Raw genomic sequence first — 27,517 nt, 5'->3', positions numbered from 1 at the left:
ATGCAAATGGCAGAGTCAGAACAAAACTATGACTTTCTGCACACATTCAGAAACAGTCGGTCACAAAATGCAAAGTTAATTGTTGGGGTTTTTTCCCCAGACATGCGAGTGGTTTTTATAGCATGCAATGAGGAAGCTGGTGTGCTATTTGTACGTGGTTTATCAGGCGAAGAAACATGTGCCTCTACATTTCACAAATGAATGTTCGCTTTTCCTTCTCTCATTACAAACGGAGAGGGGTGTCAGTGCACAGCCCCAGCCCCTCTGGCGGTGCGTGTGGCTCAGGCAGCCCTGCCCGGCCCGGCCCGCAGCCGGCAGTGGCCAGCACACGGGCCGCCCTTGTGGGACACGCCAGGACCGTGAGGGGCCGCTCGGCTTCTTCTGTCATCTCACGGATTCCCTTTGGCACATTCCTCTGCTTTCCCATCCTGGGCCTCCTGCCTCCATCCTGCCCGAAGGCACAGGGCAGTTCCAGCGGGAAGGCGCAGCCGGCGCGGCCCCGGTCGTGTCCCGTGCACAACCCGCGCAATCGCCGCGGCCCCGCCGGCTCCCGGCGCGCCCTCAGCGCAGGCCCGGCCAACGCGAGAGGAGCTTCCCGGGACTCCTGGGACACGCGGGACCACGCCACTCACTCCGCAGGCGGGGAACTACAAGTCCCAAAAAGCTTTGCGCGCAGAGCCGGCGGCTGCCTGAGCCAGTGGGGCGCCGGGCTTGCTGGGGCTCGTAGTGTGGCCGGGGGGATGTCCGGCCCCGCCTCCGCCTGGCCGCGATTGGCCGCGCCCGGCTCCGTCCCCCGCGCGCCGCGGTTGCCCGGCTCGGCACGGCGCTCGCCGCAATCACAGCGGCCGCGGCGGCGTCTCCTCTGCATGAGCTGGTGAGGGCGGCGGGGCTGCGCTGGCCGGGGGCTCCGGCCGGGGGGTAGGACGCGGGGTTCGCCTGAGCGAAGGGAGCTGTGAGCACGGGACGGCCCGCTCCGCTCCGCTGCCCGGCCACAGAGGCAGAGGCGGGGGAGCGGCCCCGCCGCCTCCCCGGGGAGCGGCCGAGGGTGCCGGTGTCCTTCCCGGGCTCCGAGCGCTGCCGAGCCCCCGCCGCTTCGCCCGGCGTCCCGTCCGGCCCTGGGCTGGCACGCCTGGCCTGGGAACTGTGTTTGATCCCTCCGTGCTGCAAGAGAGACTGGCTCAGAGCGGCTCCTTCCGAGGGGCACTACCCAGGGCTGGCACGGGAGGGACATGGGGCAGTGGGGGAGGAAGCAGTGGCAGCAGCTTAGATTAAATCACCAGTAATACATTTTTATTGGGAGAAAAGGATGGAGTAACTGTTTACGGGATTTCTGTGGAGAGCTGGGGATGCCTGAAAGGCGCTGCGCTGTGGCTGGTTGTTTATAGCTGGTAGACAGCCTAGGTAGGTAGCATGAGGCTCTGCTTGGAGGTACTAGCACCACTAGTTCCTAGTTAGGATGGAACAACACTGCGTTGGATGTCTGTATTTGCGAGTTAACATAAATATTGTAGCCAAGACCTGAAATGCTAAGATAAACGATAGTGAAAGACGTGGATTGCAGGAATCTTGTGTAATATCACACTGGAATTTCTGCGTAATAACTTCTGTAGAATTTCATTCTCTCCGTGCTCCTAACATTTCCATGCTTGCTGAGCAGACTTTCTTACCCTTACCTGACTTACTCTTTTACCCTTATACCCCCTATGCCAACTCAAGCAATTTAACAAAATTATTACTCATGTAGCATTGTGGTATCTTTTTTTTTTCTTACTATCAGAATGTGATGGCAGAGGCTTTGTACATCTGCAGACAGATAAGAAAGTAAATAGCAGAAGCAGTTTTATCGAAGCCTTAAGGTCTGCCAGATTTGAATCTGGATTTTTTGAAACATGTAAAGAAAAAAATCCCCTGAACTAGGTGTATTAGCTTATCACCATTTTAGGAATGATTTTGGGGTTTTTTTACCCTCAGGTAAATTGTGCCATCGCTACTGCTGAGAAAAGTAAACCTGCAAACAGGAGAATGAACTTTATTTGTAATGACTTTTAAATACATTTATTTAACATCAAGAATCATTCTGAGTTAACTAAAAAATCATGGGTTTTTACAGTAAAAGTGGCTTATACATCTTCAGTAGCTAAACAGAAATATTTTACTAAAAGTTTTAATCATACTAAGCCCGTTCCTAGAATGGTTACTAGCAGACTTTGTAAGGATATATTTTGCAACAGGGATGATAATCTCCTTCAAAGTGTAACATGCTAGAATTTATAGCGATGGAGGTTTTTTTCCTTTCTACAACACAAGTGCAGAAAGAAAATCAGATTGTTTGTGCAGGGGCCTAATCACAGGTTTAGGTGCTTCTGTTTTTGTAGCAGCCAGCACAGCATGTGGGTGGAACATTGCTGACAGAACTGTGGACATCAGTTTCCTGTGAGGAAGACTTTCACAAATTTTGTGGAAATCAGCATCTAAGTGGCAGGCAATATGCAAGCACCCTGTGGAAAAAGGAACTGTGGCTTGATTTGGGAATCTCAAAGGCTAGTAGTTACGAGAAGTGAGCTGTTAAGAAAGACTTTGCAGAAGAGCTTTAGTGGTCATCTGACCAGCTTAAGGCTGTTATTTTTCAGCAGGGTTACTGTTAGTGTAATTCTCATGCAAGTAAAATAGAGATATGGTTTCTGTTTATACAGCTCTTGGAGACTGTGCCTAAGGTGTTTCAAGTGCAACCCACTGAAGTGTCAATATTGCTTTAAAAGCTAGTGGAAAATGCTTTGATCAACTCAAAGCCCTTTCTTTAGAGTGCTATCCTGTTCTAAGAGTATTGATCTCAAAGGACTGTTTCCCAAAGGAAAGTTGTGAACTCAGGGAACAGGTAGTTGGCTGGAAAAATTGTTCCAGCAGCTGCCAGCCATTTCCAGATGTGGGCTTTCCTAAGCATCCCTGTCTTACCAAGTCAGAGATGTTTGCTAGCTGTCTAGTGGGAAGTGGTCAAAGCACCTCTGTCAGGGCAGACTGGTTTTATGAGTGAATTGTTCTGCAGAGCCACCCAATTCTGGATGTGCTTCTTCCACAGATTGTGCAAAGTGTGCAGCAGCCTTACCTGGGTGTGTACGTGGTGGTGTGATGCTGAGCCCACTGTACTGGTAGGCCTTTATCCTGGCATGGGCTCCAGGCAGAGTTAATTAACTCTTCTGGCAGAAAGACTAGGCAGAGCTGGTCAAATCTTATGTTATTTTCTGTATCAACCAAAGCTCTAAGATTGTCTTGTAGTGAGTTTTTAGTTTTTTCCACACAGTCTTCATCTGCATGTGATGTAGGATTGATTGCATGTGATGGATCTGCAGAGAAAGGCTCTTTCTGTACCTGTGGTAAACTGGTCAGCTGAGCTGCTCTCTCTTAGTATGACTTGAAGACAAAGCATGTGATGGGGAGCTTTCTCTTCTCAACTCTAGGTCAGGAACTCATACAACACAACCCTGAACACAGCCTTTTAAATTGCCCACTTGCATTCAGAGGCCTTCTTTAAAACAAGTAGAAATATGTGTGTGTGAGAGTATATTTCTTTGTTTGATCATCATTTGTTTGGCTTGGTTTGGATTTTTTTTAAGCAGTAGTTAGAAACAAACTATGAAGACCCATTCCCACGGCACGTGTTTAAGCCTATTTTAAATGCTGCTTAGAGAAATTCAGCATTTAAAGTTACAGTGTACTAGTCCATTATGGTATGTCTGGGGTTTTTTTTATTTCCTCCCTTCTTTCTGGTGTTAATTTGATTTAATTATAGTATAGGAAAAGACAGATAAGAGAGATTATATGTCATTAATTTGTGCCAAAGAAGAGGTTCTTTTCTATTCTAAATTATCCATGACAAAATATGTATGATATGCTAGTACAGTGCAATGTTTCTTGGTATTTATATTTTTTCCCTGGGTGTTCTGCATCAGTCACAACTTTTGTCTCAGCAGAGAAATGTGAAGACCTAGATGCCCTTGTACTATCTGGAAGACTTGAATCACTCATGGAGGCACTGCCTGAGGTAGCTGAGTCTCTGTTGTGATGTGTTGCAGGGATTTTCTGTGCTGGGGCTGTGGCAGGCAGGGTGCAGTGCTGCTGTGGGGTACACCTGTGGTACAGAAGTCCCTGTTCCTGCTCTGGCCCAGGGATTTTCTGTGCTGGGGCTGTTGGCAGGCAGGTGTGGGGTACCCCTGAGGTACCTGTGTGTGGCACAGCAGCGCCTGCCCACAGGTTCTGGCTGAGGTCCTGAGAACTGAGGCTCCTTGTGAGTGTAGTCAGGAGTGTGAACTCACCAGGAAAGACAATCCCATCTGACTGTTTCCATTTGGCTGGTATATCAGTAACTGATAGTGGCAGGGACCGTTTCCATGTGATGGATGTGTGTGCCAGGACCTCCTTTGAGCCATCATGTTACATGGCCTGGTGAGCAGCTGGCACCCATGCAGTTTCTGTTGATATGCCCTGGATTCTGATGAATGCTATCTCAAAGAGCTAAGCATCATGTGAAAGGATCTCCAGCACTTATCTGGACCATTAACTTTTTTTTTTTTTTTAATGTAAACATAATTAATGTTATAGTTGGTGAAATGTTATCAGGCTGACACTGAGCTCTGAGAGATCTGTGTGCAGGAAATTCAGCTCAATATTCCAGTAAGTCAAACTCAGCTAAGATTCATAAGCAGATTGTTCAAACAATGCTGATTTTCTTTTCTTGCCTAATATTTCAGGAGTTAGATATACTGAATTGAATACTGGAAATGAATAGGCTCATTGGCCTGTGGCCTATAGTGGCACTTTACAAAAATTCTGTACAGGTTGGTTTGAATCTTAGCCGGGCTGTAGGCAACAGAATAGGCAGGTTTTATGGGTGCTGTAAACACAGTGCATCTTCAACACAGTATGCTATTTGTCTTATCATCTGAAGAAGTGACAAGGTAGATCAGGCAGAGTTGCCATACAAAGCCAAATGCTTTGGCAACAATGACAAAACTCTACAATTCCAGCTCAACATGGGAGAGTATAACCATCTAATAAAAAATCTGCTTATTCCTTCATATCTGCTTGTGTGCTGAAGAAGCTAATAAGTCAACAAACCTAAATTGTTAAGTTACTGTGTATTATTCTTGCTCCAAGTGTTACAGGCAGTGACAGGAGTGGCTTCTTCCTGAAAGATAAGTTTTTGGAAGAAGCAGTTTCATAACAGTTAATCTGTTTAGACCATCAAGACTTTCTTACTTTCTGCTAGCTCCACTAAAAAGGATTAAAATCCCCATCTTTTAAATATGTATATATAGTATAATATATGCATATATATATTTTTCATACTACTGCCTGCAAGATAAATCTTAGTGACCAGTGAACCCATGCTGTGTGTTGGGTTAGTAGTCTTCTCTGAACACAACTGCTCTGGAGAGGATCTGGCTGCTTCTCTATTTCAGCCTCATTTGAGTGGCTGCAGAGGGGTGGTTTTGACTGGGGTACTGAGGCTGATTTAGATATTGTTTACTTGGTTTAGTGGTAGTTTTGATATTTTGCCTTGTGACTGTGTTGAATGGCTTGGGGGTTTCCAGCTTTTATTCCAGAAAAAGTCATGTTAAAATAGACTACTCTGCCTCTTACTACAACACCTCTTCCATACCTAGCAGCAATCATTTACTTCCAGGATCTTGTATTTGTGAGTAGGCAGGTATAAAATCCCATCTCCCAGTGCATGAGGAAATGTGTAATCCTTATGCATGTGCCAGGAGCATGCAGTTCTTCAGGGCAGTTTGCTTTTAGAGTTTCACATCAGATGCAGCAGACCTGAGACTGTGACCAGTAAATGGAACCTGCCTGCCCCCTGAACCCCAATTCAAAAAGCAGACCTTAAACCTGTGATTTGATGTGGCCAGATAGTTTGCTTGTAGAGTAAATGCTTTACCAGACAATCAGGGTGCTCAGGACATTCACTAGCAAGGACCCTACTTCTAGTCCTCTCAAGAAAGTAGAAAGAGCCATTTCTGCATGGGCTCAAACCTCCCCTGTGCTCTGCTTTTCTAAATTTGTCGTTCACAGGCTCACATGTATTTTTCTCACCGTGCACCAAGTGCAAACACTTAACCATTGAGGAAAGGGGGCAAAAATGCTGCTCTTTCATGTGGTACTGGTTCACATTTGCTCTCCACTAGCATAAAAGGTTGCACAAATAGCGTGAGGCTCTCACAGCCTGCACTTTCCCCAGCCCCAGCAGTTAGGGCTGCATCTTGTGCAGAACAGTGGCATGGCCTCTTTCCATCCTCTTTGGTATTGTGGGCACAGAGAGCTTTTGTGACACTCTGACCTTCCAACTCCCCACCACTTTTCCATGTCTGCAGTGTCCTACATCACCTGGGCTTTGACTCAGTAATAATGGGCTGATTGCCAGTGAGTGGAAACCAGGGAATTACATAAGCAGAGACCAAGAGAATAGTTTTAATCTGAAAGAGTTTTATCTGTGAAGTAATTGATAGTGAGGCTTGCTTTGTATTTGAGACTTATTCATTGCCAGCTAGTATAGAGTGAAACAACTGGAGGGAGCTGAACAACTTGGTTGTCCTATTCAGAATTGCTTTCAGTCAGATTTGAAAGCTGACAAAAAGCTATTGTAACTAGTAGCAGCTTGGTGCTAAAGGAAGATATGACCAAAATTGTACTCTGGGTTAAATGGTCTGTAAAACAAACAGAAAAACCCCACAAGCAGGAAAAGCTTATAGTTGGGATATTGCTGATGTTTGTTTTGCATTTTTTCATTGGCTGATGTCCTCTCATTTACTTGTCTCAAAATTCTTCATTAGGAGAATTTTCTCCCATTTGTGGAGTAAATAAAGAAGAGAGATGACACTGAAAGCAGTTTTGCTGCTGGGCTGTGCTCTGGGCATCAGCACATTCCCCATGGAAGAGCCTGAAGATGGAGGCAAGCACTGGGTGGTGATTGTTGCAGGTTCCAATGGCTGGTACAACTATCGTCACCAGGTAAGGACCACTGCTCCACATGCTGATGCTGTCCATGCTCCAGAAAGTGCCAGCTCCCAGACTTGCAGGAAGGTGGTAGCTGCCTATCATCTAGACTAGTTTAGACCTTCTGCCATTTGAGCAAGTGCTTCTACTTCTAGACTCCCAGGTGTGTGAGGTTTTCAAAGCAAACAGCAGCAAGGTTTGCTCAGAACCTGCTCTTAGTTATTTTTGTTACCACCCCAAGAATTCCCTTCCACTACTCCTTTTTACTATATGGTTTTGGTTTTTTTTTTTTGCATACAACTTTTTTCAGCCTCTAACCTCTTGAAAAAGCTGTCATTACCAGAGGAGAAGTATTCTTCCTCTAATCTCACTTCTGCATCCTGGGAGATGAGTGCCTTTTAGGGTAAATACTCTATTACTAACTAGGCTAGAGGATCTAACCCCAACTTGCAGTTGTAGAGAAGATACCTAGAGGTAAACCTCATTTTGAGACACATGTGTTCCTTTCCATTTCTTTCCTCTTTTCATTATGCTCTGAAAAGCTTCCTTTTTTTTCTAGTTAAAAAAATCTCTGAAGGCTGCAAATGCATTATTATGTTTTGAGGAGTGGAGGACATATTGAAGGGGGTTCTTTTTAACCCGAACCAGTTTGCTGGCTGTGTTCAACAGCATGGTCTCAGAATTATGTTGGCACAACAAAGATAGGGTGCAGCAGGGTGCAGGGAACAAAGTGAGTGGCAGAAACAGGAAGAAAGGGAACAAGAACTCCTGAGTAACGCTGCTGGGAAAGCCAGTGTGTTGTGAAACTCTGGGCTGAGTGTGGGTGTCACTATGGACAGGATTAAATCCAAGTGACTTAATTCTGATTAAGTTCAAGATTTATAATCAGCAGTCAGGAAACTTCTGCAGCACTTTCCCCTTGGGGAATGCTGGACAATCCCTTAAACAGATTAATCTGTGCAAATGCTATCTTTCCTCTAAATTTGCAGCTTGGCTTTCCTGGAGAACAGGATAATTTAATTCTGATTTATGTGTACATTTATATATTTCTAAATGCTAGAAGAATAGTTTATTATAGTATTGTTGGTTAAATACTAGTGTACAAAATCAGCATTTTTAAAACTGAGTTTTATGAAATGTACTGGTTGAATTGCTGAATGCTGGAACTTTTAAAGTATTTATTATTTTTAATGTAACTGCCTGTAAAATATAGAGAGGCTTCATCCTCTTGTTTGATTGAGGAACAGATGAGCCTTCTGTGTGTTAGGCACCTTGGGTTTTGTGTATGTTTCTTCTTCTTCTAGGCTCACAATCAGCTTGTAACTTCCAGCACAGTGATGAGCTTAAAACTAAATTAATCAGACTGACAATCTTGTTGCATCTGAAGAACAACCTGTCACTGGCAAGTGCTAGCTAAACACTTTGACAAACAGGTTTCAGGGACTTTGCTGGCTCCTTACACTGTAGATATCACCTGATAATTATAGTTGGAATATTACAGCCTTAATATAAACTATTCCTATTTAAAATTAAATCTTGAAGAAGAATTTTAAAGTTGAAATTGGGAAATGATGATGAAAATACTACTGCTGTACTTGATTACTGCCTGTCTTGGAGTGTCTAAATGTAATTACTGAGTTGTGCTCTTTTTGTTGCTATTGCTGTATAACCAGTCTAGCTGGCTTCCTTCCATTCTAGGAGGAGTTACTACCACAACATTAATTCTTTAAATAAAATTACAATTTTGAAGCTGTGGCTCATGAGAATTCCTTTTCTCAGTTGCCTGGGCACAGTTTTTAGTCTCTCTGTCAATGAGCCTGCAGTGGCAAGTGCATCTGCCAGGTAAAATAGGGTTATGCAGAACACAAGATCCACACTTACATATTTCTGTCCAACAGTGAGTGAATCTCTTTAACATGCTAGTTTCACAGAAGCCTATTAACTTTTGAGTGTGATCATGCTTTGCAGATATTTACTAAGTAATTCCTTTTCAATGTTAGAAAAATGAGAACGGGATTTCTTTAAATACCTAATTTTGAAGATAATGTCAGCTAACAATGCACAATATCTGCCACGTTGGATTGTTCTGAATTTAAATACTATTTAAACTGTATTTTAAACTGCCACTTGCTTCAGGTATTAACATTTGGAAAGAAGAAAATCAGAACACCAATAATAATCCTATTAAGGTTACAAAAGCAGCATTGTAAAAGAGTCCTTCAGAATGAGGCTGGGTTCTTACTTGCCTGCCCTGAGCAACATACTGTGCATTTTAACTTGTTATGAAAAAGCTCAATTCCCACAGGATGCAGCACAGCAGCAGGTTCTGCCTAGTGCTAATGCTGTTCTGCCTGGTGGCCTTTTTTGGTCAGTCTTAAGGGCCTGGTGGGTGTGAGCACACATGGTAGCAGTGACATGTGGTGAGACAGAGCCAGCAGTTAGTCATGGGAAATCCTCTCATGTGTGACATGAAGTGTCATCCAGACAAGGGTGCCTTGGGTATTAAAAAATTGGGGAAATTTGTTCCCAGGAAAACAAGCAGAATGGTAGACTTTTAGGAGAGTCATTCAGAGGAGGAAAGATGCTACAGAAATCTGAGGAGTTCTAACAGATTTGTGAAAATATTATGCAGACTGCTTACCACCTCTTGGTGTGTTAGGGTTCCCTACCTTCTAGAGGTAGAAGCAAAAACATTTAAAGTAATTAAATTATTTGCCAAAGTCACTTATAGTGGAATAGGACTTGGTCTTTCACTTCTGTGCTTCAGAACACATAGTGAACACACATAGGAACACGTGGAATTGTTCAGTAGAATCATACCTGTGCTATAATTTTTTTACTTTCCAAAGGAGAAACTGCAGAGGAAAATATATTGTAGTCTAATTCAGTTCACTCCTGCCATCACCCTTCTTCCCAGAACTTCTCTGACCTAGCCTGAGTACAAGTGGATTTGTAGATGTGTTCCTGTAAGTAGTTATTCCATGTAGCTTTTTTTTATTACCAGACTTGTTGCTATTCCCTTCATGCAACTAAGCACTCATAATGTCCCTTTGTAATTTGAGAATTGAGCAGACACATCTCTGGGTTTCAGTTCCTCAGTTCAGCTGTCCAGGGTACACTTAATACATGATGTTGCATGTTTGTATTACCTTTTTATTTTGTGAGCTCCAGTTGCTTTGCATGCTGCCTGCTTCAACGTTGTCAAATGTACTGTATTGTAATTATCTGGTGGTAATGTGCTCATCTGACTGAGCAACTACAAAAGCAGAAGAAATAGATTACATATTCAAAAATACCTCATTTCATATGTGGCATGCTGTACAGACCCCAGGAATATTAAGTTTGTAAAGACTTTGCAGACCCAGGAAACACTGAGTTTGCACCTGTAACCTCAAGGAATCTGAAACTTTGCTTAAGACTGGTTATTTAGATGTCAGTGGTCAGGATCCACTGTCAGTACAAACCAAGGATAGAAAAGGAGAAAAACCACCATTTGTGCTTAATATGAGCAAGATTCACACTTTGCAGGCAGTTGCTTCCACTGGCTGAAACTGGGACTTCTTCCTAATCAGGATGACCTAAACTTGGCTTACACCTTCATCTCATCCAGTTCCTAAAACAAAATTGAAGTGTTTTGTGTAGTATAGAGCCCAGTGTGATAGGCTTACTGTCATTGCAGGGCTGGCTTGTACATTGCTTTGTGCTTGTGGCTTCTCAGTTCTTTGGTATTTTTATCCTTATTTCAGTGGTTTTGATTAGAGTTGCTTGGGCTATGGAAGGGCTATCAGTGTGCTCCTCTCTGCTCCTCAGCAGTTACTCTGGCTTCTCTGCAGCAGCTTTCTATTATGAGACTGGCTGCTGTTCAGGAGTATACTCCCCATCTTCCTAGGGAAAGTGGCTCAGTTCTCTGCTGCACAAAGAGCTGGATAAAATACCTCTGGAAAGCTTAGTGACATATGTGAGCAAATACAGTACTAAATGCTTCTGACAGATTTGGAGAATGACTCAACAAGCTAGTTCTCATTAGAAGAAATAGTCTGGCTTTTCTGTGTGATGAACATACCAGCTAACTCAAATCTAAAGCTGGCTTCACATCAGATCAGAAGACCCATGCTTCCTGGATGCTCAAACCCACATAGTTTGTGGAAAAAGCCTGATGTGGAACAAGAGTCTTACTAAAGATGGAATGCATCCTCAAGAGTAATGCCAGACTGAAAAAGTCTGGCAAAATTACAATTAAAACTAAAAAAATATGAATTTGTATACATGAGTCTGTTTTCAGTTGTTATTTTTAGTCTTACACTCACAGAGCTTTGTGGGTCAGAGACTGTATTTATTCAGTGTCCTAGACACTGCCAGCCAGAGCAGTATCTTATTCCAGGACAGTCTTAAATTTTCCTCTCTTGTAGGTAACAGACACTAAGGCTGCCTTGGCCTTCAATTAACATTTCCTCACTGTGCTTAATAAATTTAAACCAAACTCTTAGGAAACCTTTGCTAAATTCTTGATAGAGTTATATCTTTGGGCAGACTCACTGATGTGTGTTTAAGCAAAGGAGTAAGACATGGCTGGCATTTCAGGCATATTCTTCTACTTTGTTTGTATATTGGAGTTCATTCTTGTTTAGGCTGTGACATTTCAGCCCAAACAAGAATGAATTCTTGTAGTGGGAATTGTGCTGCTTTAAGGTAAAGCTGCCAGTTCCTTTCAGTCATGAACCTAGCAGTCATAAGACAAGAAGTAACCAATTTCACACAAGTCCAAGCTTTTCCCTTTAGGAACTATTTATGCAAGCTTGTGTCATAAACAACTTGATTTTTCCAAAAATCCCCCCAGGCAATTTGCTTAAAAGCTGTGTCATTCAAATATGTGAACAGCTGTGTGGCAGAGGAAAATTGGGGTGCCAGGAAAACAGGGTAGTTCACTCTCTGATCCCCATGCTTTCCAGATCTAGGAGTTAATTATTTAAGCAGCTCTTCCATCACAATTTGCTGATGTAGCGAAGGGTTTAGACTAACCAGGGGGTGAAAGGTCTAAACCATGCCCTTAACAGTGTCCATTTTGGAGCTACACATAAGGTCAGTGTGCAGCAGGAGCTGTGTAGCTGCACCTTCTCCTGTGCTGTGTGGGGCAGCTGCAGCTTTTCCTGTGCTGATCTGGGGCAGCCCCTCAAATCACAGTCACAGAAACATGATTTAGTGACAATTTATCCAGTAAATATTCATAGCACACATTTCATATGTTAAACCATCAAGAATAATACCAATAAGAGATCTGAAACCAGTGAACAGCTGTTTCTTCTAGAGTGGTTTACAGGTGCAGATATGCCAGAAATATTTCATAGAGAAGCAGGGTCAAATAGCAGTATTTGAGAGCAGTTAGACATCAACAGGAAATACTCTGCATACACCTCCCTGCTCTGGCTGCAAATGTTTTTACTCTGGTTTTGTAGAGATTTATGGGGTTTTTATGTGTACACAGGGACCAATCATGAGCAATATCAAAGGTGGGTAATTAGGTCAGCTAATTCTATGCAATAAACCCTAACTGTTTACTCATAACTGTCCTACTTTAGTCAGTGGATTTTTAGTAGGAATGCATGGTTTTGCTGCTCTAGGCTTTGCTGGTGATATCATTATGCTACCAGCAGTTCCCTTAGCAAAAGCCTTAAAAGGCTGGGACAACCCCCAAACAGGCATAACTTGAGATGAAGTGAATTGACTACATTGATCTGTGTTCCTTTAAAGTAGGGATTTTGGTAATGACTGCTGTTTGCTAAGGCAGGACATACTGAGCAAACAGTGAATGAACCAGAAGGAAGGAGAGGAAACTAAAACAACCTGATGCATTTACAAAGTTTAACTTCTTTTGGGTACTTGGGATCAGTTGAAACACCTCTGAAGTCCCTGCTGGCCAGCCACATGTCTGTGGGAGCAGACACTTGCTGATTGAATATGGTGATACTCTATCACTGCCTGCCTGAGCATTTCCCTATTGCCAGCCTGTGAAGGTTCCTGTCAGCATCACAGAGGTGTGTGAGTGAGAAGGGATCTATGATCTACTCATCAATCAGTGTAGAGAAGCCCTGATTAGTTTTCTTCTGCTTCTGCTTGGGTTGCTTGTGAAAATCAAATATCTTCTCAGTCATACCTGTGCTCTTCTGTTTCATATTATATGCAATACCTTCCTAACTCTGTTTAACCTCAATGTTTTGACTTGTTGAGGCAGCAGCTGGTATGATGACATACAAGGAAATGGAAAACTAACTGGGAGATTGTCTGGGACAGGTGGAAGAGAACCTAGACTGCTGACCTGTAAAGTAGGAAATGGAACTGCTTTAGTAAGAACAGTTCAACATTTGGGGTTAAATCTCTCATAAAGAGATTTTATTGTTGGAGAGTTCATTAGCATTGAATGTGCCTCACCCTTCACAGAATCTTGCACAACTATCTTTTCATTTTTATCTGCACTTAGAAGACCAAGGATTTTAAAGTTAGCGTATTTTACAGTGTCCTTTTGGTCAAACTAAGGAAAATCACTAGTACTCCTAAGTAATCTAAACAGACACTGGTCTACTTAAACCACATCAATTTGGTTTCCAAATTAGCAAATTATATTAGTTCAACACAAGTAAGCTTTAAAGCCTGCTTCCTGCCTGCATTTGGAGTGTGCATTTGTTAGATGAGATCTCTTCCATTAATCCTGCACACCTTTTCCTAGCATTTGGTGGGTTCTAGTTCTCAAGTTTAGGAATGATTGTTAATGCCCCATTAGGGCACTCAGGGACTGTAAGTTTTAAAGAAGAGAATTATTTGGGCTGGGGTTACTAAAAGGTTAGCATTCTGATAGAGCTCTGCATTTACTTTACTGTATTTACTGCATTTACTGTAATACCACTCTAATGAGTGTTGTTATTTCTGTGTCACGGGAAGATGGTTCTGTAAAGAAAATATGCTTATTCATATCCTGTACAAATCAGCAAAAGAGCCTGAATTTTGCAATTCTGTTTTCCACTGAAATATGATGTGCCCTGAGTTAGTCCCTCTGCAGAGTAAGAAATACAAAATTAAAAAGAAATATTCCTTAAACCAAATTCTCATCTCATAGTAGAGCAAGATTTAATAAAATCTTTGCATAGATGAGATTGGTAAACAATACTTGCTGAAGTCAAGGACAGCCTCTAATCCTTAGTTGTGCAGGCTTGGTGCAGAACTAAGGGATATTGGTGGAAATCCAACTCTTTTTGTCTGCTTGGCACACTTTGGATTTCTCTGTCACTGCAAAAGGTTTTTATTTTGATTTTCTCATACAATGGAGAATATTGTTGAGAGCTTCATGTTAAATTTGTTATCTGTACCAAGTCTGAAGTAACTTCTGGTTTCTGTTTAAATAAGAAATCAGAATAGATAATGAAGGAGAGATAATAATCATAGTCTCTACTATTAATGCAACTGTTTGTTTAGAGAAGAGCAATGAGCTCTGGTTTAACCTGTGCATTTCAGCTCTCTAGCAGCCCTCAGTCTCTTATATTGGAATGAAGTTTGTTTTGGTCAACAGCCTGCTCTGAGGTCTGAAAAGCTATATTGCTTCTAGTATCAAAGGTAAAATTTCTGTTAAAACTAGTAATGAAAATTTGCTTAATTTCAGGCAGATGTGTGCCATGCGTACCAGATTGTACACCGAAATGGAATCCCAGATGAGCAGATCATTGTCATGATGTATGATGACATTGCTGATAATGAGGAGTAAGTGATGAACATGCACTGGCCACAAACTGTATGGTTACTACAAACATGCAGTAGTCACCAGTGTGCTTTGAGTTTGTAGCAGTTTTGAAAGAAAAGCCCTTAAAACCACCTCTGATATGCATAGAGATGTCAGCCATCAGCACAATAATTCTCTGAAATGTGCTCATGAGCTTCCTAAGCCCTGGAACACAGCTCAGCATCAGCTGTGGCACTGAGGACTGCAGAGCTTTGTTATGAGAGTAAGGGATCTTAACTCCCAGCCATAACAGTGTGCAGCAGATAAATAACCTAAACTTGTGAACACAGGGGAGGTCTGTGTGCAATTTTCAGGGCTTTTTTGGAGGATATTATCAGATTAATTCCCAGCATTCAATGAAGATGGCTACAGGTCCCATTCTGGGTGACTGTCTAGAGCATCTCATTGCTTCCTGTATGACACAGTTAATTTATACAGCCTCTAATTCTGGAACAACTTCCCCCTAAATCAGCACAGCAGCACTGGGAGCAAAGTGTTAAGGGGAGTAAAGGCAGGACTCCAAGGAGAGAAATGATAGAGACTATTCTCCTACATCTTCAGATTAGTTGACATGATCTGAGATAGAATACTTGAATGTACTCTGAGAGTAAGGACACCTGAGACAAATACATAAAACTGACTAAAGTGTAAAGCCCTTTATATTCTGAAATCACTTAATGACATATGGTGCAAGTTCCTCTACTCTCAGGTGAGCTGGCTTCTGTTGTTCTAAAGTCATTGCATGGCATGTGGATAATTATTCCTATTTTTGTTCCATTTACCTTTCAGAAATCCAACCAAAGGCATTGTCATCAATAGACCTAATGGCTCAGATGTGTATGCTGGAGTGCCCAAGGACTATACAAAGGAGGTAGGAACAAAACCCCTTTCCCTGGGGTTCAGCATTACTTAATGTCTGAATAAATTCTTTCACACTGTAGCTTACACTCCAAAATGCACATAATATAAAGCATCAAGTTTATTCACCTACATGGTTTGACATGAAGTTTGGTGTTCATAATATGAATATAGACAATAGATTCTTTGAAGTGAAGCATTGGTCATCAAAGTAAACCTTTACACTGTTTCCATGCTGACAGATGAAATAAAAGGAAGGAAGGGCTTGGATTGTAAATGTTGTAACTCAATCTGAAAAACAGCTATGTAAAACTAATTGTTTCATGAAATCAGTACAGTAATCCAGTCACTCTGTGATTTCATGATTCAGCAGCCAAGTGAGTCATTAGATAAAGATGTATTGAAAAGGCTGGCCAGCTAAATTTGTCATCCATGCATAGCTTCTAACTTTAAGAAACCATCTTTCTAAATGAAGATTTTGTTGTTTTTATGATCCGATTTAACTTTAATCTTCTCAAATCCTTAGGATGTTACTCCTAAGAATTTTCTTGCCGTTCTCAGAGGAGATGAGGAAGCAGTGAAGGGGGTGGGATCAGGAAAAGTATTGAAAAGGTAAGAGAAGTTTAATTTAGAAAATATTTGCATGTGTAGTTGTAAATTGACACTGATTTCAACAAAAGAATAAATTAGAGCAACTTAAGAATCCAGCAAAATTATTGATGGCAATTCCAGGTCCTTCACATTACAAATACAGTGGTTCTAGTTTCTTAAACTATGCATCACAACAAAGCAACTGCTGGTATTTGACTGATTAAGGTATAAAAGATCCAGAGAGTAGTATTAACTGTATGAAAGTATTTGTTATTTAGACTGTTATCTTTTTCAAGAATGGCAGTTCTAAGATAGTGTGGCTAAACTCTGGAGACTTCTGGAAAGGATTTTCCAAGGCTTGTTTTAATGTACATGAACAATTTTATTAATCAGCAGAAGACTTGGGTCAAACTCAGGCCAGACTTTGTAGTGAATGGCGGAGGAACAGAGAGAGCTTAACCAGCTCATCAGCTGAAGGAATTGCATGCCTAATCCCAGCCTTGGTCTTTGTAGCACGTGTACAGTTATTGAGGCTGAGTATAAATCATAATTCCATTCCTAATGAAGTGGAATTATGCTTTATAATTAATGAAAAAAAATCTTTGTGACTGAAAAAGTAATATGAGCAATTAAACTTGTAAGTGATGTATTATTTTAAATTATTTGTTAACTAGGCTACACAAATGATTCTAAGTTTTGCAATATTTTAATGTATGAAGAATAATAAATTATAGATTGGCTAAGTGGAATGTAAGATTTTTAATTAATGGTAGTTTATAATGGCTTATATAATTTAGATGATTCAAGAATGTAGTTAATACATTTCAGGGCTTAATAATCTTCTTGGAAGGATACCTGATGTCAGTTATTCATCTTGCTTCTACAGAGTTTGAAATGTGAAAGTATGATGCCACCTTACAAAGTTGTACTATATTTCTGACTATTGATTAAGAGATATATCATATATTTTTCTGTGTACAAAATGACTGTAAAACCTTTAAGAATTTAAATTCAACCATTTGGAAGGACTAGCCTTGTTAAAGAAAAACTGTGAAGTCTATCTTCATCTGACAGTTGATTTTAGAGACATAGTAATGAAAAACCACAGAAGAATCCCACCCTGGCACTGAGGAGAACAATAAAAAAAAGGAGTAGGATAGTCAAATAAGTTACTGCTCTGAATCGTTTGAACTTCATTCTTAAATGCTGAGGTTGAAAATTATATATGTAACACATATAGGCAAAACGTTAATAAATTACTGCACATTACCAGATTGTGCAATTCTAGTATCTGGAATGAGTCAAGGGGTGACTATGAAGCAATTTTTGGTTTAAAAAAATGTCCATCTGAACACACCTCACCTGTGAAAGCTTGATGTTCCTGTTCAAATAAGGGAGTAGCTATGCAGGGGGCCAAAGTCTCTTAATGTACTCAGGAAGAAAACTTGAACCCACAAAAAAAGTCTTAATTGTTTACATTCCACCTTGGTCAAATTTTTTACATTTAGGATCAAGAGCAGGAAGCCAAAAAGTAACGCCAGCCCTTCTTTATTCGTCTCTGTTTGAATTTTCAAGTGGCCTGACTTTTGCTGTTGGGTGGGACAAGAGCTCAATTATCCTTTCCCTGGGAGGCTTCCAGATGGACTTTCTGGAGTTCTCCCTAACCAGTAGGTTACTGGCCAAACAGAAGGCTGGACAGTGTTCCCTTGGGCTGCTGCAGTTGTACCTGTTTGCTGTGAGGAAAGAGCAAAAGCAAGTAAAGGTTTCTGGACTCTGGTACAGAGGAACAGAGGAGGGTCTGGACACTCCTTCTGATCTTTTTACACACTTTATATTTGTCCCTGAATCCAGTTTAAAAGGAAAATTCCTTTGCAGATCTGGCTGTTAGGGCAAGACCTTTCTGTCACCCAAACATGATGTGTTTGAATCTGATTCGAGTGGAATCAGGCTGTACCACACAGCTGTGAGGGTGTCAAAGCCTGTGAGTGCTCAGTGCTCAGCTGACTGCAGAGCCACGGGTGCAGATGCCAGTGTGGCCTCATGGGTGCCTGTGTGCATGCATCAGTTCCTCATGGAGCTGCAGGCTGACACTGCTTGCTGATCTGTGTGGCTGATTATGGCCATAGTAGTCCTTACACATACCTCAGGGTCTTAACAAAGAGGTTTTTATTATTTATCCTTGTGTTAATGGTATAACCTTGGTATAACTTAGTAATAAAAGCATTCCCTTTTTTACCAGACTTCTACAAATGCCCACATTATTACCAATTCTTCTCATAGCCATTAAAAACCAATTATGTTTTCAGCATACCGTACATAACAGCCCCTGTCTCAATCAGTTTACAGTTTGGAATGTGAAATGTGATTGCCATATTCTCCATGTTTGAGGGACTATATCTTTGGTTTTGTTCCTTCTGTTGGCATCTCTTCTAATAAGGATCCAAACTAATATGCTTGGGAGAAAAAAAATTTTGCCAAGAGGAGGAGGTGCTTCAGCTCTATTATTTTCAGATATTGACATGTCTTGGCACTGAGAAGCAGATGATTGTTGTTGTATTGAAGATTAGTTTGGAGTAGTTAAAAAGACTTTGCTTCAATTTTTTCATTACAGTGGTCCCAAGGATCATGTGTTTGTTTATTTCACTGATCATGGAGCTCCAGGACTTCTGGCTTTTCCTGATGATGATGTAAGCATTTGGGAAATAACACAAACCCCTTCATTTTAGTGACATACTAAAATAATAACACATAAATGTAAAACATGAGAATATTTAGTGCACTGCTATATTGAGGGGAGAGGCCAAAAAAAAGCAATATTTTCCTGATCACTGTATTTTGATTTTTTTCCAGTTAGAATCTGTAACATCCAGTTGAAGCTTAAGTTATGTCATTCCATAGTCAGGCTGCTTCACACAGGTGTGACTTGGCTTTCTGGTGCACTATACATATCTTCTGGGACCATTGCTCATCTTTTCCAGAGTGGTAAATGCTAGAATGTTATACTTCAGAAGGGCAAAGGACTGGATAAATTTATTGGGAAAATAGTGTACATATTCACAACAATTAGTATTTACTCTTAAGTGAATTGTGTCTGTTGAACATAAGTGGTTTTAATACAAGCCTTCTTATTTTTCAGCTTCATGTGAAGGACTTGAATAAGACTATTTGGTACATGTATCATCACAAGAAATACCGGAAGGTAAACAAGCATACTTGAAATTCTGAAATTAAAAGAGCAACTGGCATAGAAGAGAGGTGTTTTTATTTTGAGATTTGGCTCAAAGTAGGAAGAATCTGTTACATGCAGCTAAATTTGCATTAGGATTTTGCAGTTAAAAGGATTGATCTGCTCCAAATTTTCCATAAATGGTTTATTTGTTTTTGCAGTCAATGTTCATATGTAGTGTAACTGCTATTTGCTAATGCTGCATATTCTGGCTAGAAAAGTAACATATGTAACTGCTGCACTCCATAATTTATACCTGACTCTCTTCCTGTACTTTGTTTACTTCAGACTTTACTGTTTGTACAGGAAGTTTGTATATATCTCATGTTTTTCTTACAGTTCCTTATTTAGTTTAAAAGACTGTACCTCTTGTCAGAAAATTCTGTGAATTTATTTCATCACATGTGCTAATAGCAGAAAAGTTACTGTTTTGAACATTTTCCTGGTGCTTTTTATGCAGTTCTTTGTGGCAATGTCTGCTATGGCTGGCTGTGTTTAGGAACACACAGCTGGCATCAGTTCAGAGACACTACCTTCAATACTAACATGTTGCTGTGCCTGTAGAGTGACTGTGTATTTGATCTGTGCTTTGTACAATAGCCAGTAGATCCCTGTGGATTCTGTAGAGGTGAATAACAGCTTTTCATTATTATTCTTTCCCTTTTCTACAGAGTCTAATTCCTGAAAATAAAAAATCATCTTTTGTTTTGTAGCATTATGCATACCTTTTGTTTCAGGAATGGCAGTACAGGCCAACTAGCTACACCCAAAAAGCACCAAACAAGTATTCTTCATTTCCTCATGGAATTTCTTAAGGTCTCTGATTTATTTTTGTATTTTATAGATGGTGTTCTACATTGAAGCATGTGAGTCTGGATCTATGATGAATCATTTGGCTGATAATATCAATGGTGAGCAGTCAGTTAACTTACTGGACTTAAATATCACAACTTGTCCCAGACCTTGTCACAGACAAGTACTGACTGTGACAAGAACAGGTTCAAGGCATGTTTATGTAGAATTTTAGTGGGGGAGCACAAGAAAGTAATACTTTCCATTTACAGGAAGTTCCTTTTAGTAGAGTCTTACAAAAGACTGAAAAGGCTTTCAGTTTCTCGAAAATGAGAAGTTGAAAAAGTATTTCTTTTCAGGAACCAGGTGGTTGCCCTGGTTATACAGACATTTCTCAGCCTCAGCACTGCTAACAGGTGTGAAGTTCCTGCTCTCAGTTTCATTGAGTAGCAGTTGTAGGCACCACTGCCAGGTGGATTTGCTGCACGTTTGTACAACAACCTAAGATGTGGAACTCAGATTTTTCAGGGTTTCCAGGCTCTCTGCTGCAGAGCTGGAAGCTCAGCCTTGATTGGGATGAGGAATCACAACCTTTTGAAACAGCTGTTCCATATCAGGGAGAGAAGTGTTTGCTCCTGTGGTTTTGAAGATGTCATTGCAGAGGAGACCAGCCATGTGCCTGTCCATGGCATCCTGGGTGTTTGGCCCTGGGTGTGCTGCCTGACACCACCAAGATTCCTTACAAACAGCTTTTCTTTTTTACAGGTAGTTTCATGTTGATGATTGTCCCAGACAAATGCTCAGTATTTTTTATAGTTTATTCTGAGGACTCTGGTTTTACAACCAGCTGTGCCACAGAACTTAAAAAGGCAGAAAATCGACATTTTATGCATTAGAGTACAAAGTTGTCTTTGGCAGCTCTCACTGATAAGCTAAGAAGTTTAACTGGTTACTTAATAATCATTTTGAAGGGTGCTAAGAGGAGAATTTTGCTGTACAGATAAGATTCAAGATTTTTTTACTTTTGGGCTTTAGGTACATTCTGAATAGAAACAACACAACAGCTCTATAAAATCATGTGGAACACTTTCACTTCTAAAATATGGATTTTCCTTCAGTTACACAACTGTGTTATGTATTAACTTTGTCAAAAAGCCAAAATTGCTTTTGTGTTGAGACCTGTCAATATGTGTTTACAGTATTTCTGTTGTCTTAGAGGTGACTTACTGGCAACACTGTGCTCAGGACAGATGTAGGATTATTTTACTTTGTCTCAGTGTAGAGCATTATCCAACAAAGTATATTACTTAAAAGGTGGCATTATGTGGAAGTAAAGATGATTTTTAGGGGATTCACTTCAAGTTTGGAGAAAAGATCTCATCATTGTCATGAAGAAAATGAATGTATAGATAGTTGTTAGTGCACAGTGCTCTCAGGCACTTCTTGAATAGTAGATTTTTCCTTCAGGCAATTTTTAAACACCCCAGACCACATTTGGCAGCAAAGAAGAAGCACAGAGTGTGCTTAGAACAGCACTGAGGGTGACTGAACAGGATGATTAACATACTTTTTTCCTTCCTGCTATTTAGAAGTAAATGATTGAAAGGCAAAATACTTAGACAAATTTATTGTGTGCAGCTAAGTATTAAATCATGGAGGAGCAAGGGGAGATTAAAAAAAAGAAGATCAAAAAACCCCTTACTGTTTGTATTACAGTTTATGCAACAACAGCTGCTAATCCCAAGGAGTCATCTTATGCATGTTACTATGATGATGAAAGACAGACTTATCTTGGGGACTGGTACAGTGTGAATTGGATGGAAGATTCAGATATGGTAAGTTACTTAAACAAATTTTCTTAATTTCATGTATGAAAAAGATCAGTAGGATTTTTGAAGATAGCTCTTTTACAAGATTTGTGAAAATATTTGGCTGTATGTCAAAATCAACAAATTAAGTTGGTAAAAGTATTTATCTGCTACTCAGAACCATATATATAATCTTTATTTGTTTGGGCCACTGAATTTACTTCCAATACCAACTTTCAGAAATATTATTTCCTGTTGTTATTTATAAGATAGAAAATACCTAACTTCTAGTTTCAAACTGACATCGTCTTTATTTGCTAATCTGAGCCCACATCTCCAAACATGTTAAATGAATTGGGCAGTTCAGTGAGTTGTATGTCTGCTTCAGGGCTGCTTAAATATGGAACTGTGGCTAACCCACTTGTTAGAATAATGGAGAATGGTGTTAATTAAACAAACCTGGGATTTATATGCAAGTCCACTCCCTTCTTGCCTATTTCCTGGGAAATGACATTACTAAAAGCAAGATGGGAATATGCTGTCAAATCTTCTTTTCAGTTTTTACTTCAATGTTTTTCAAAGGTTGTATAGCTCTTGTCCTATGCATCCTCCTACTCACTGGCAGCTAAGACCCTTTGCAGCTTCCCTTGCATTTTTAGAATAGCCAAGTTTAACTGTTTTAGACCTCATGGAACTTTCTTCGTGCAGGAGGATCTAAGAAAAGAAACACTCCACAAGCAGTTTCAGCTGGTGAAGAAACGCACCAACACCAGCCATGTGATGCAGTATGGAAACAGAGTATGTATTTCACTGGGCTTCCTGCTCAAATGTATCTCCAAGCCTTTCTTACCCTATACTTTCATGCCTTCATCCAAACAAAAAACAGCTGTAATCTGGCAGGGTTGATTTAGTCATTTTTAGTCATGAGCTATTTCTCTTAGAAGACCTCAGCATTTAAGAGGTGATGATCCTGATGCTAAAGGAAATCAGCCTAGCATATGCATTAATCCAAGAAATCAGGGTACAAGTTGTCCTCCAAGCTCTGCCAGTGATTTGACACTTCAGTAAAGAAAGGTATTTACCACTTCCCAGCATATTATGAGTATTAGTGAAATGTTAAAAAATACAATGATCCTTCAAATGGGAAGAGCTAAGAGGTGATACAGCATTTACAATAGTCTCATTATGCAACAGATTAAATACTCATTAAAAAAACCAATGTGCTGTTATGTAACCTGGTAGCCTTTTTCCTTTTTTCCCCCAGTGAGTTTTGGAAATTAAAGTTCTCTGATTTTTGGCAGCCTTTACCTCATTGTATTAAAAACCCAACATATGCATACACATAGGCACACACACCTACCACCCTGTTACTGTTACTTCCTTTATTTTCTCTAATAAAACAAGTTTAGAGATTTAGGTTTGCATGGCAGACAAAGAAAAAACTGCCTATTGAGGGTGATTGACAGTTTCCATCTGCTTACATTTTATCCTTCAGAGCATCTCCTCCATGAAGGTGATGCAGTTCCAGGGCATGGGGAAGAAAGCTATGCCCATTTCTCTGCCACCTGTGGAAAACTATGACCTGACACCTAGTCCTGATGTGCCCTTTGCAATCATGAAACGAAAGCTGATGGCTACCAATGACATTTCTGAGGCGAAGAAGATTGCTGCAGAGATGAAAGCATACCTGGAGGTAAGAAAGAAAAATAATTTTGCTCATCAGGCCAGATTAACTTCTGTCCTAAGAAATGGCAGAAGGAAAATCCCTGAAAGCCAAAAAAAATTTCTCTTCAGACTGATGGTTTATTCTTCCTTTAAAATTCAGTGATCTGTTCCACAAGGCGCATTCTTAGTAATTATCTAGCCAAAAGGTAAGCAAATGCAAAAGTCAGTCTCACAACTTTAATTGACAGGAAATTCCTCATCTGCATCCATAGGGATTCTTGTGGGGGTGACTTAATCTTTGGTATTAGAGAAACTCATGTCTCAGTAGAACTGAAAGATCCCAAATCAAATAGCTCCTGCAGAATGGAAGTCAGTATTCCCTGGTAAACAGTGGAAGGACAGTAAGTAATTTTGGGCTCCAGGAATCTTGACTTTCTGTCAGTTTTCATTTGAGTGTGAAGAGACAAGTGCAACAGACTATGCTAAAAATAAATGGCAAAATTTGGTTCCCTAAAGAGCCTAAAAGTTAAAGGAGGATTAAAGAAAGAAATTTCATTCAAAGTCTTTAAATTAGATTTAGAAAAAGCATGTTTTAAGTTCTTTTTGTTTTATATACAGGTGAAAGAATTCATCCAAGAATCCATGCAGAAGATAGTCACTGTAGTAACAGGGTCAACAGAACAGACCAAGCAGATTCTGTCAGACAGACTGACCATCAGCAATTATGACTGTTATCAGTCAGCAGTGAACCACTTCAAAGCTCATTGCTTCAACTGGCATTTACCTGTGGTAAGTCACTCATTGGATATAACCTGATAAACAGCCACAAAAACTAGCCCAGGCATAGGCACACCTGCAAAAATCAGCTTTTATTAAAAAGCTACCTTGGGGCAGTCATACAGATCAGATTTGGAAGAAGGGTAAGTAATTGCTTTTGGAATCAATTTTTACTACACCTTTGGGTAAGCAAGAAGTTTACTAAAAAAACTTCTTGCTTACCCAAGATAATATGTAATTTTACTAGTTGTGCTGTTGCTTCCATCAGTTCCCTTCCCAGAAATCCCAGTGTTAAGAAAGTCATGTTGTATTTCTGCTTGAAACATCTTTGCTGACTAAACAGAAACAAACCATCACCACTATGAATTCATAATCTTGGTGCATTCAGATTTCTGTATTATGATATATTATTATTCATAATTCCTTGCAGTAGCCTTGCTGCTATTTCTATCATCTTGCTGAATTCTTGAGAACTACTTTTTAGTTTAGGAGCTTTAATACTGTTTGCTCTTCCTGGGATCCCAGTTGAGGATTCAAGTAGTGTTATTAGACTTTAGGTAAGAATAAGAAAGTCCTGATTGCAGGCAAGATAGCCTCTTTAGTGGACTTTTTGGTTTTGTTCTGTGGGATTTTAAGAACATAATGGACTAGATGGTCTTGTGTATGAGGTCAATGTTCAGCACAGCTGAATTTCCTAAGTTCAAATAAGTTAAATGGCTGAATTGCCTGAAGTTCAAAGAGCAAAGTGTGCAGAAAAAAGATCCATTTAGCCCAGTACTAGATCATCAGTTGAACACCCTGGATATTATAGCAGCTCTAAATTATTTCCATCATTTAGTTTGGACAAACGATACCTGCTTTTGATCACTGATACCTGCTTTTGATAACAATGTTTGTTTATTTCAGTATGAGTATGCACTGAGACAGCTGTATGCCTTGGTCAACCTTTGTGAAGGAGGATACCCCATTGACAGGTAATGAGGTTCCCAGATATGCCCTGTTTAACTGTGGCTAGAAGAACAAAAGCCAATAGGCTGATAAAGCTTAATCCTAAAAGTTTCTCACTTGTTCTGCTCTTGTTATCATTTTGTCCATAAATCACTCTAAATTTAGAAATGTTTGTTTTGACAAACATCATTATTTGTTCCCTCCCACTCACAATGACCCATGTCCCCATAACCCTTTAATTTCATTACTGAGCCTCAGGGAAAATGACAGCCAGTCAGAGGATGCCACTGCACCACACAACATCAAACAATGCAGCATGACTGGTGCAAGGGCGTTGCCCTGTAACTCCTGCATCAGCTTACACTGAAGCCAGGCAGGGAACTGCTGTGTTTTCTGTGCCACCCCCTCAGCTGCTGGCTCAAAACACCACAGCACTGCTGGGTTCTGATGATGAAAGATAATATAGTGCTATGTGTGGGGTAGGAAAGCAGGGAAGTAATGATCCAGGCTGACCCCTGTGGTGGTGCAGTAGAGCCAAGGGCAGCATGGTGTTGGAATTCTGTCTTAGGAATTTGTGGTAGAGGTTGGGATCCCAGCTTATGAGTCATGCAAGAGAAGTAAAAGGGAGAGAAGAAAGCAGAAGGGTAGGGAATGTGAGGATGGACTGGTAGTTCAGAGAGTGTGTACATGCAGCTTGGGAGGTGAAGAACTGCTGCCCCCACTCCTGGTGGCAGCCCTCTGCAGTCAGTTTGGGAAATTAGTTTAAGAGCAGAGTACCTGAAAAGTTATTGATCATTATTGTTCTCTGTTGCAGAATATGCCTGGCCATGAATCGGGTGTGCCTTGGGTATTGATGGAAACAACAGTCCTGAATGTAACCCTTACTACAAGTGATAACTTTTCATAGCTGTCATAATCCAGACTTTATGTGCATGCAACCTGGAGAGTCAGACACTGTACTGGAACTGTGCTGGGAGCTGAGGCACCAGACCATGAGCAGTGCAGCACTTGGGAGTGCTCTCCCCTGCATCCCCACCTGCTGACAGCCTGCTGCTTTGAGAGAGGCATTTTGGCAGTCCACCTGGAGCTTTCAAGATGGATAATTTTTTCAAAGCAAAATGCTCTTAGGAATCTCTGGATGAACACTACAAGCCACGTCTGTGATTGCTAAATCCATCCTAAATCTAAACATTGAGTCATTAATTCTGGAGGGTTTTTTAATACTCTTGCTAGCTCTTAACTTTTTAAAAAAAGTTAATGAATGCCATTACAGTGACTAATTTGCAGATTGGTTGAAGACTGAAGAAATCAAAGCTTGTTCTTCATGTTTTAACTCCTTAACAGTTTAAAGAAATTAGTTGCATATGGGAGCTGTTTGATGTGGACAGCACAGTTAAATGTTGAACAGTAAAAATCTTTGAGTAGAAAGTACTGTTTTCCAAAAAAATTCTAAATATCTAATGCTGTAAATTTAGCACCAGTATGCTGTAATTAATTGTGTATACTCACAAACCTATGGGAAGTCATGGAGTACAGGAATTGCCTGTGAATAAAAATAAAGTTGACAGTTTCATCCACCCACAGTGCAATAGTGTTGGACATGTTGCATCTTGAAAACAAAGGAGAGCCAATTAATTCCATGACATGCATTGCAAAGTTAATCTGTCCCTCTAAGACTTTCATAACGCAGGTACTCTCAAAAACACCTGCACAAGCAAACCAACAAAACCCGAAACAAACCCCAAAACTCCAGCCTAAAAGCAACAACAAAGCCTTTAAAGCCCCAGATCACACTTGAAGGTTCTATTCCTTAGAGGTGACTCAGTAAAGGACAAGTATGGCAAAATCAGAGGTTGTGAGACGATCCACAAATGTTTCAGGTTGTCCACAGATTTTTACATGTGGAGACAGGATACAGAAATATTTCAGAGTTATTTTCATTGGGTTAAAATAGGCAAAATTTCCTCATCTCCATGTGAGAAGAATGAAGTCTGACAAAAACTGAAGAGAGAGTTCTGGGTAGCTCCATCCAGAGGAAAGGGGTTGTAGAGGTGTAACTGCTACTTTTATATAAAGAAGAGCTGGTAAAGCCAA

At 40.5% G+C, this 27,517-nt stretch overlaps 1 protein-coding gene across 1 annotated transcript; it reads left to right on the top strand.

Moving 5' to 3' along the window:
• Positions 1-799: 799 nt before the first annotated feature.
• On the top strand, positions 800-27,000 carry LGMN (legumain). Its single transcript, XM_058806631.1, has 14 exons — positions 800-874; positions 6,831-7,008; positions 14,642-14,739; positions 15,548-15,629; positions 16,143-16,228; positions 18,819-18,894; positions 19,344-19,406; positions 20,278-20,344; positions 21,942-22,060; positions 22,742-22,831; positions 23,529-23,726; positions 24,317-24,487; positions 25,382-25,449; positions 26,238-27,000. The coding sequence occupies exons 2-14, from the start codon at positions 6,871-6,873 to the stop codon at positions 26,275-26,277; spliced, it is 1,296 nt and encodes a 431-aa protein (XP_058662614.1). The 5' UTR covers positions 800-874; positions 6,831-6,870; the 3' UTR covers positions 26,278-27,000.
• Positions 27,001-27,517: the final 517 nt, after the last annotated feature.

This window comes from Ammospiza caudacuta, chromosome 6 (genome assembly GCF_027887145.1).
Source record: "Ammospiza caudacuta isolate bAmmCau1 chromosome 6, bAmmCau1.pri, whole genome shotgun sequence".
Lineage (NCBI taxonomy): Eukaryota > Metazoa > Chordata > Aves > Passeriformes > Passerellidae > Ammospiza > Ammospiza caudacuta.
This window is presented reverse-complemented; position numbering and strand designations above follow the sequence as displayed.

Coding starts and splice junctions, on each gene's coding strand:
- LGMN (XM_058806631.1), top strand. CDS start 6,871: ATGACACTGAAAGCAGTTTTGCTGCTGGGCTGTGCTCTGGGCATCAGC. Junction 7,009..14,641: donor GGTACAACTATCGTCACCAG/GTAAGGACCACT, acceptor GCTTAATTTCAG/GCAGATGTGTGCCATGCGTA. Junction 24,488..25,381: donor TCAACTGGCATTTACCTGTG/GTAAGTCACTCA, acceptor TGTTTATTTCAG/TATGAGTATGCACTGAGACA.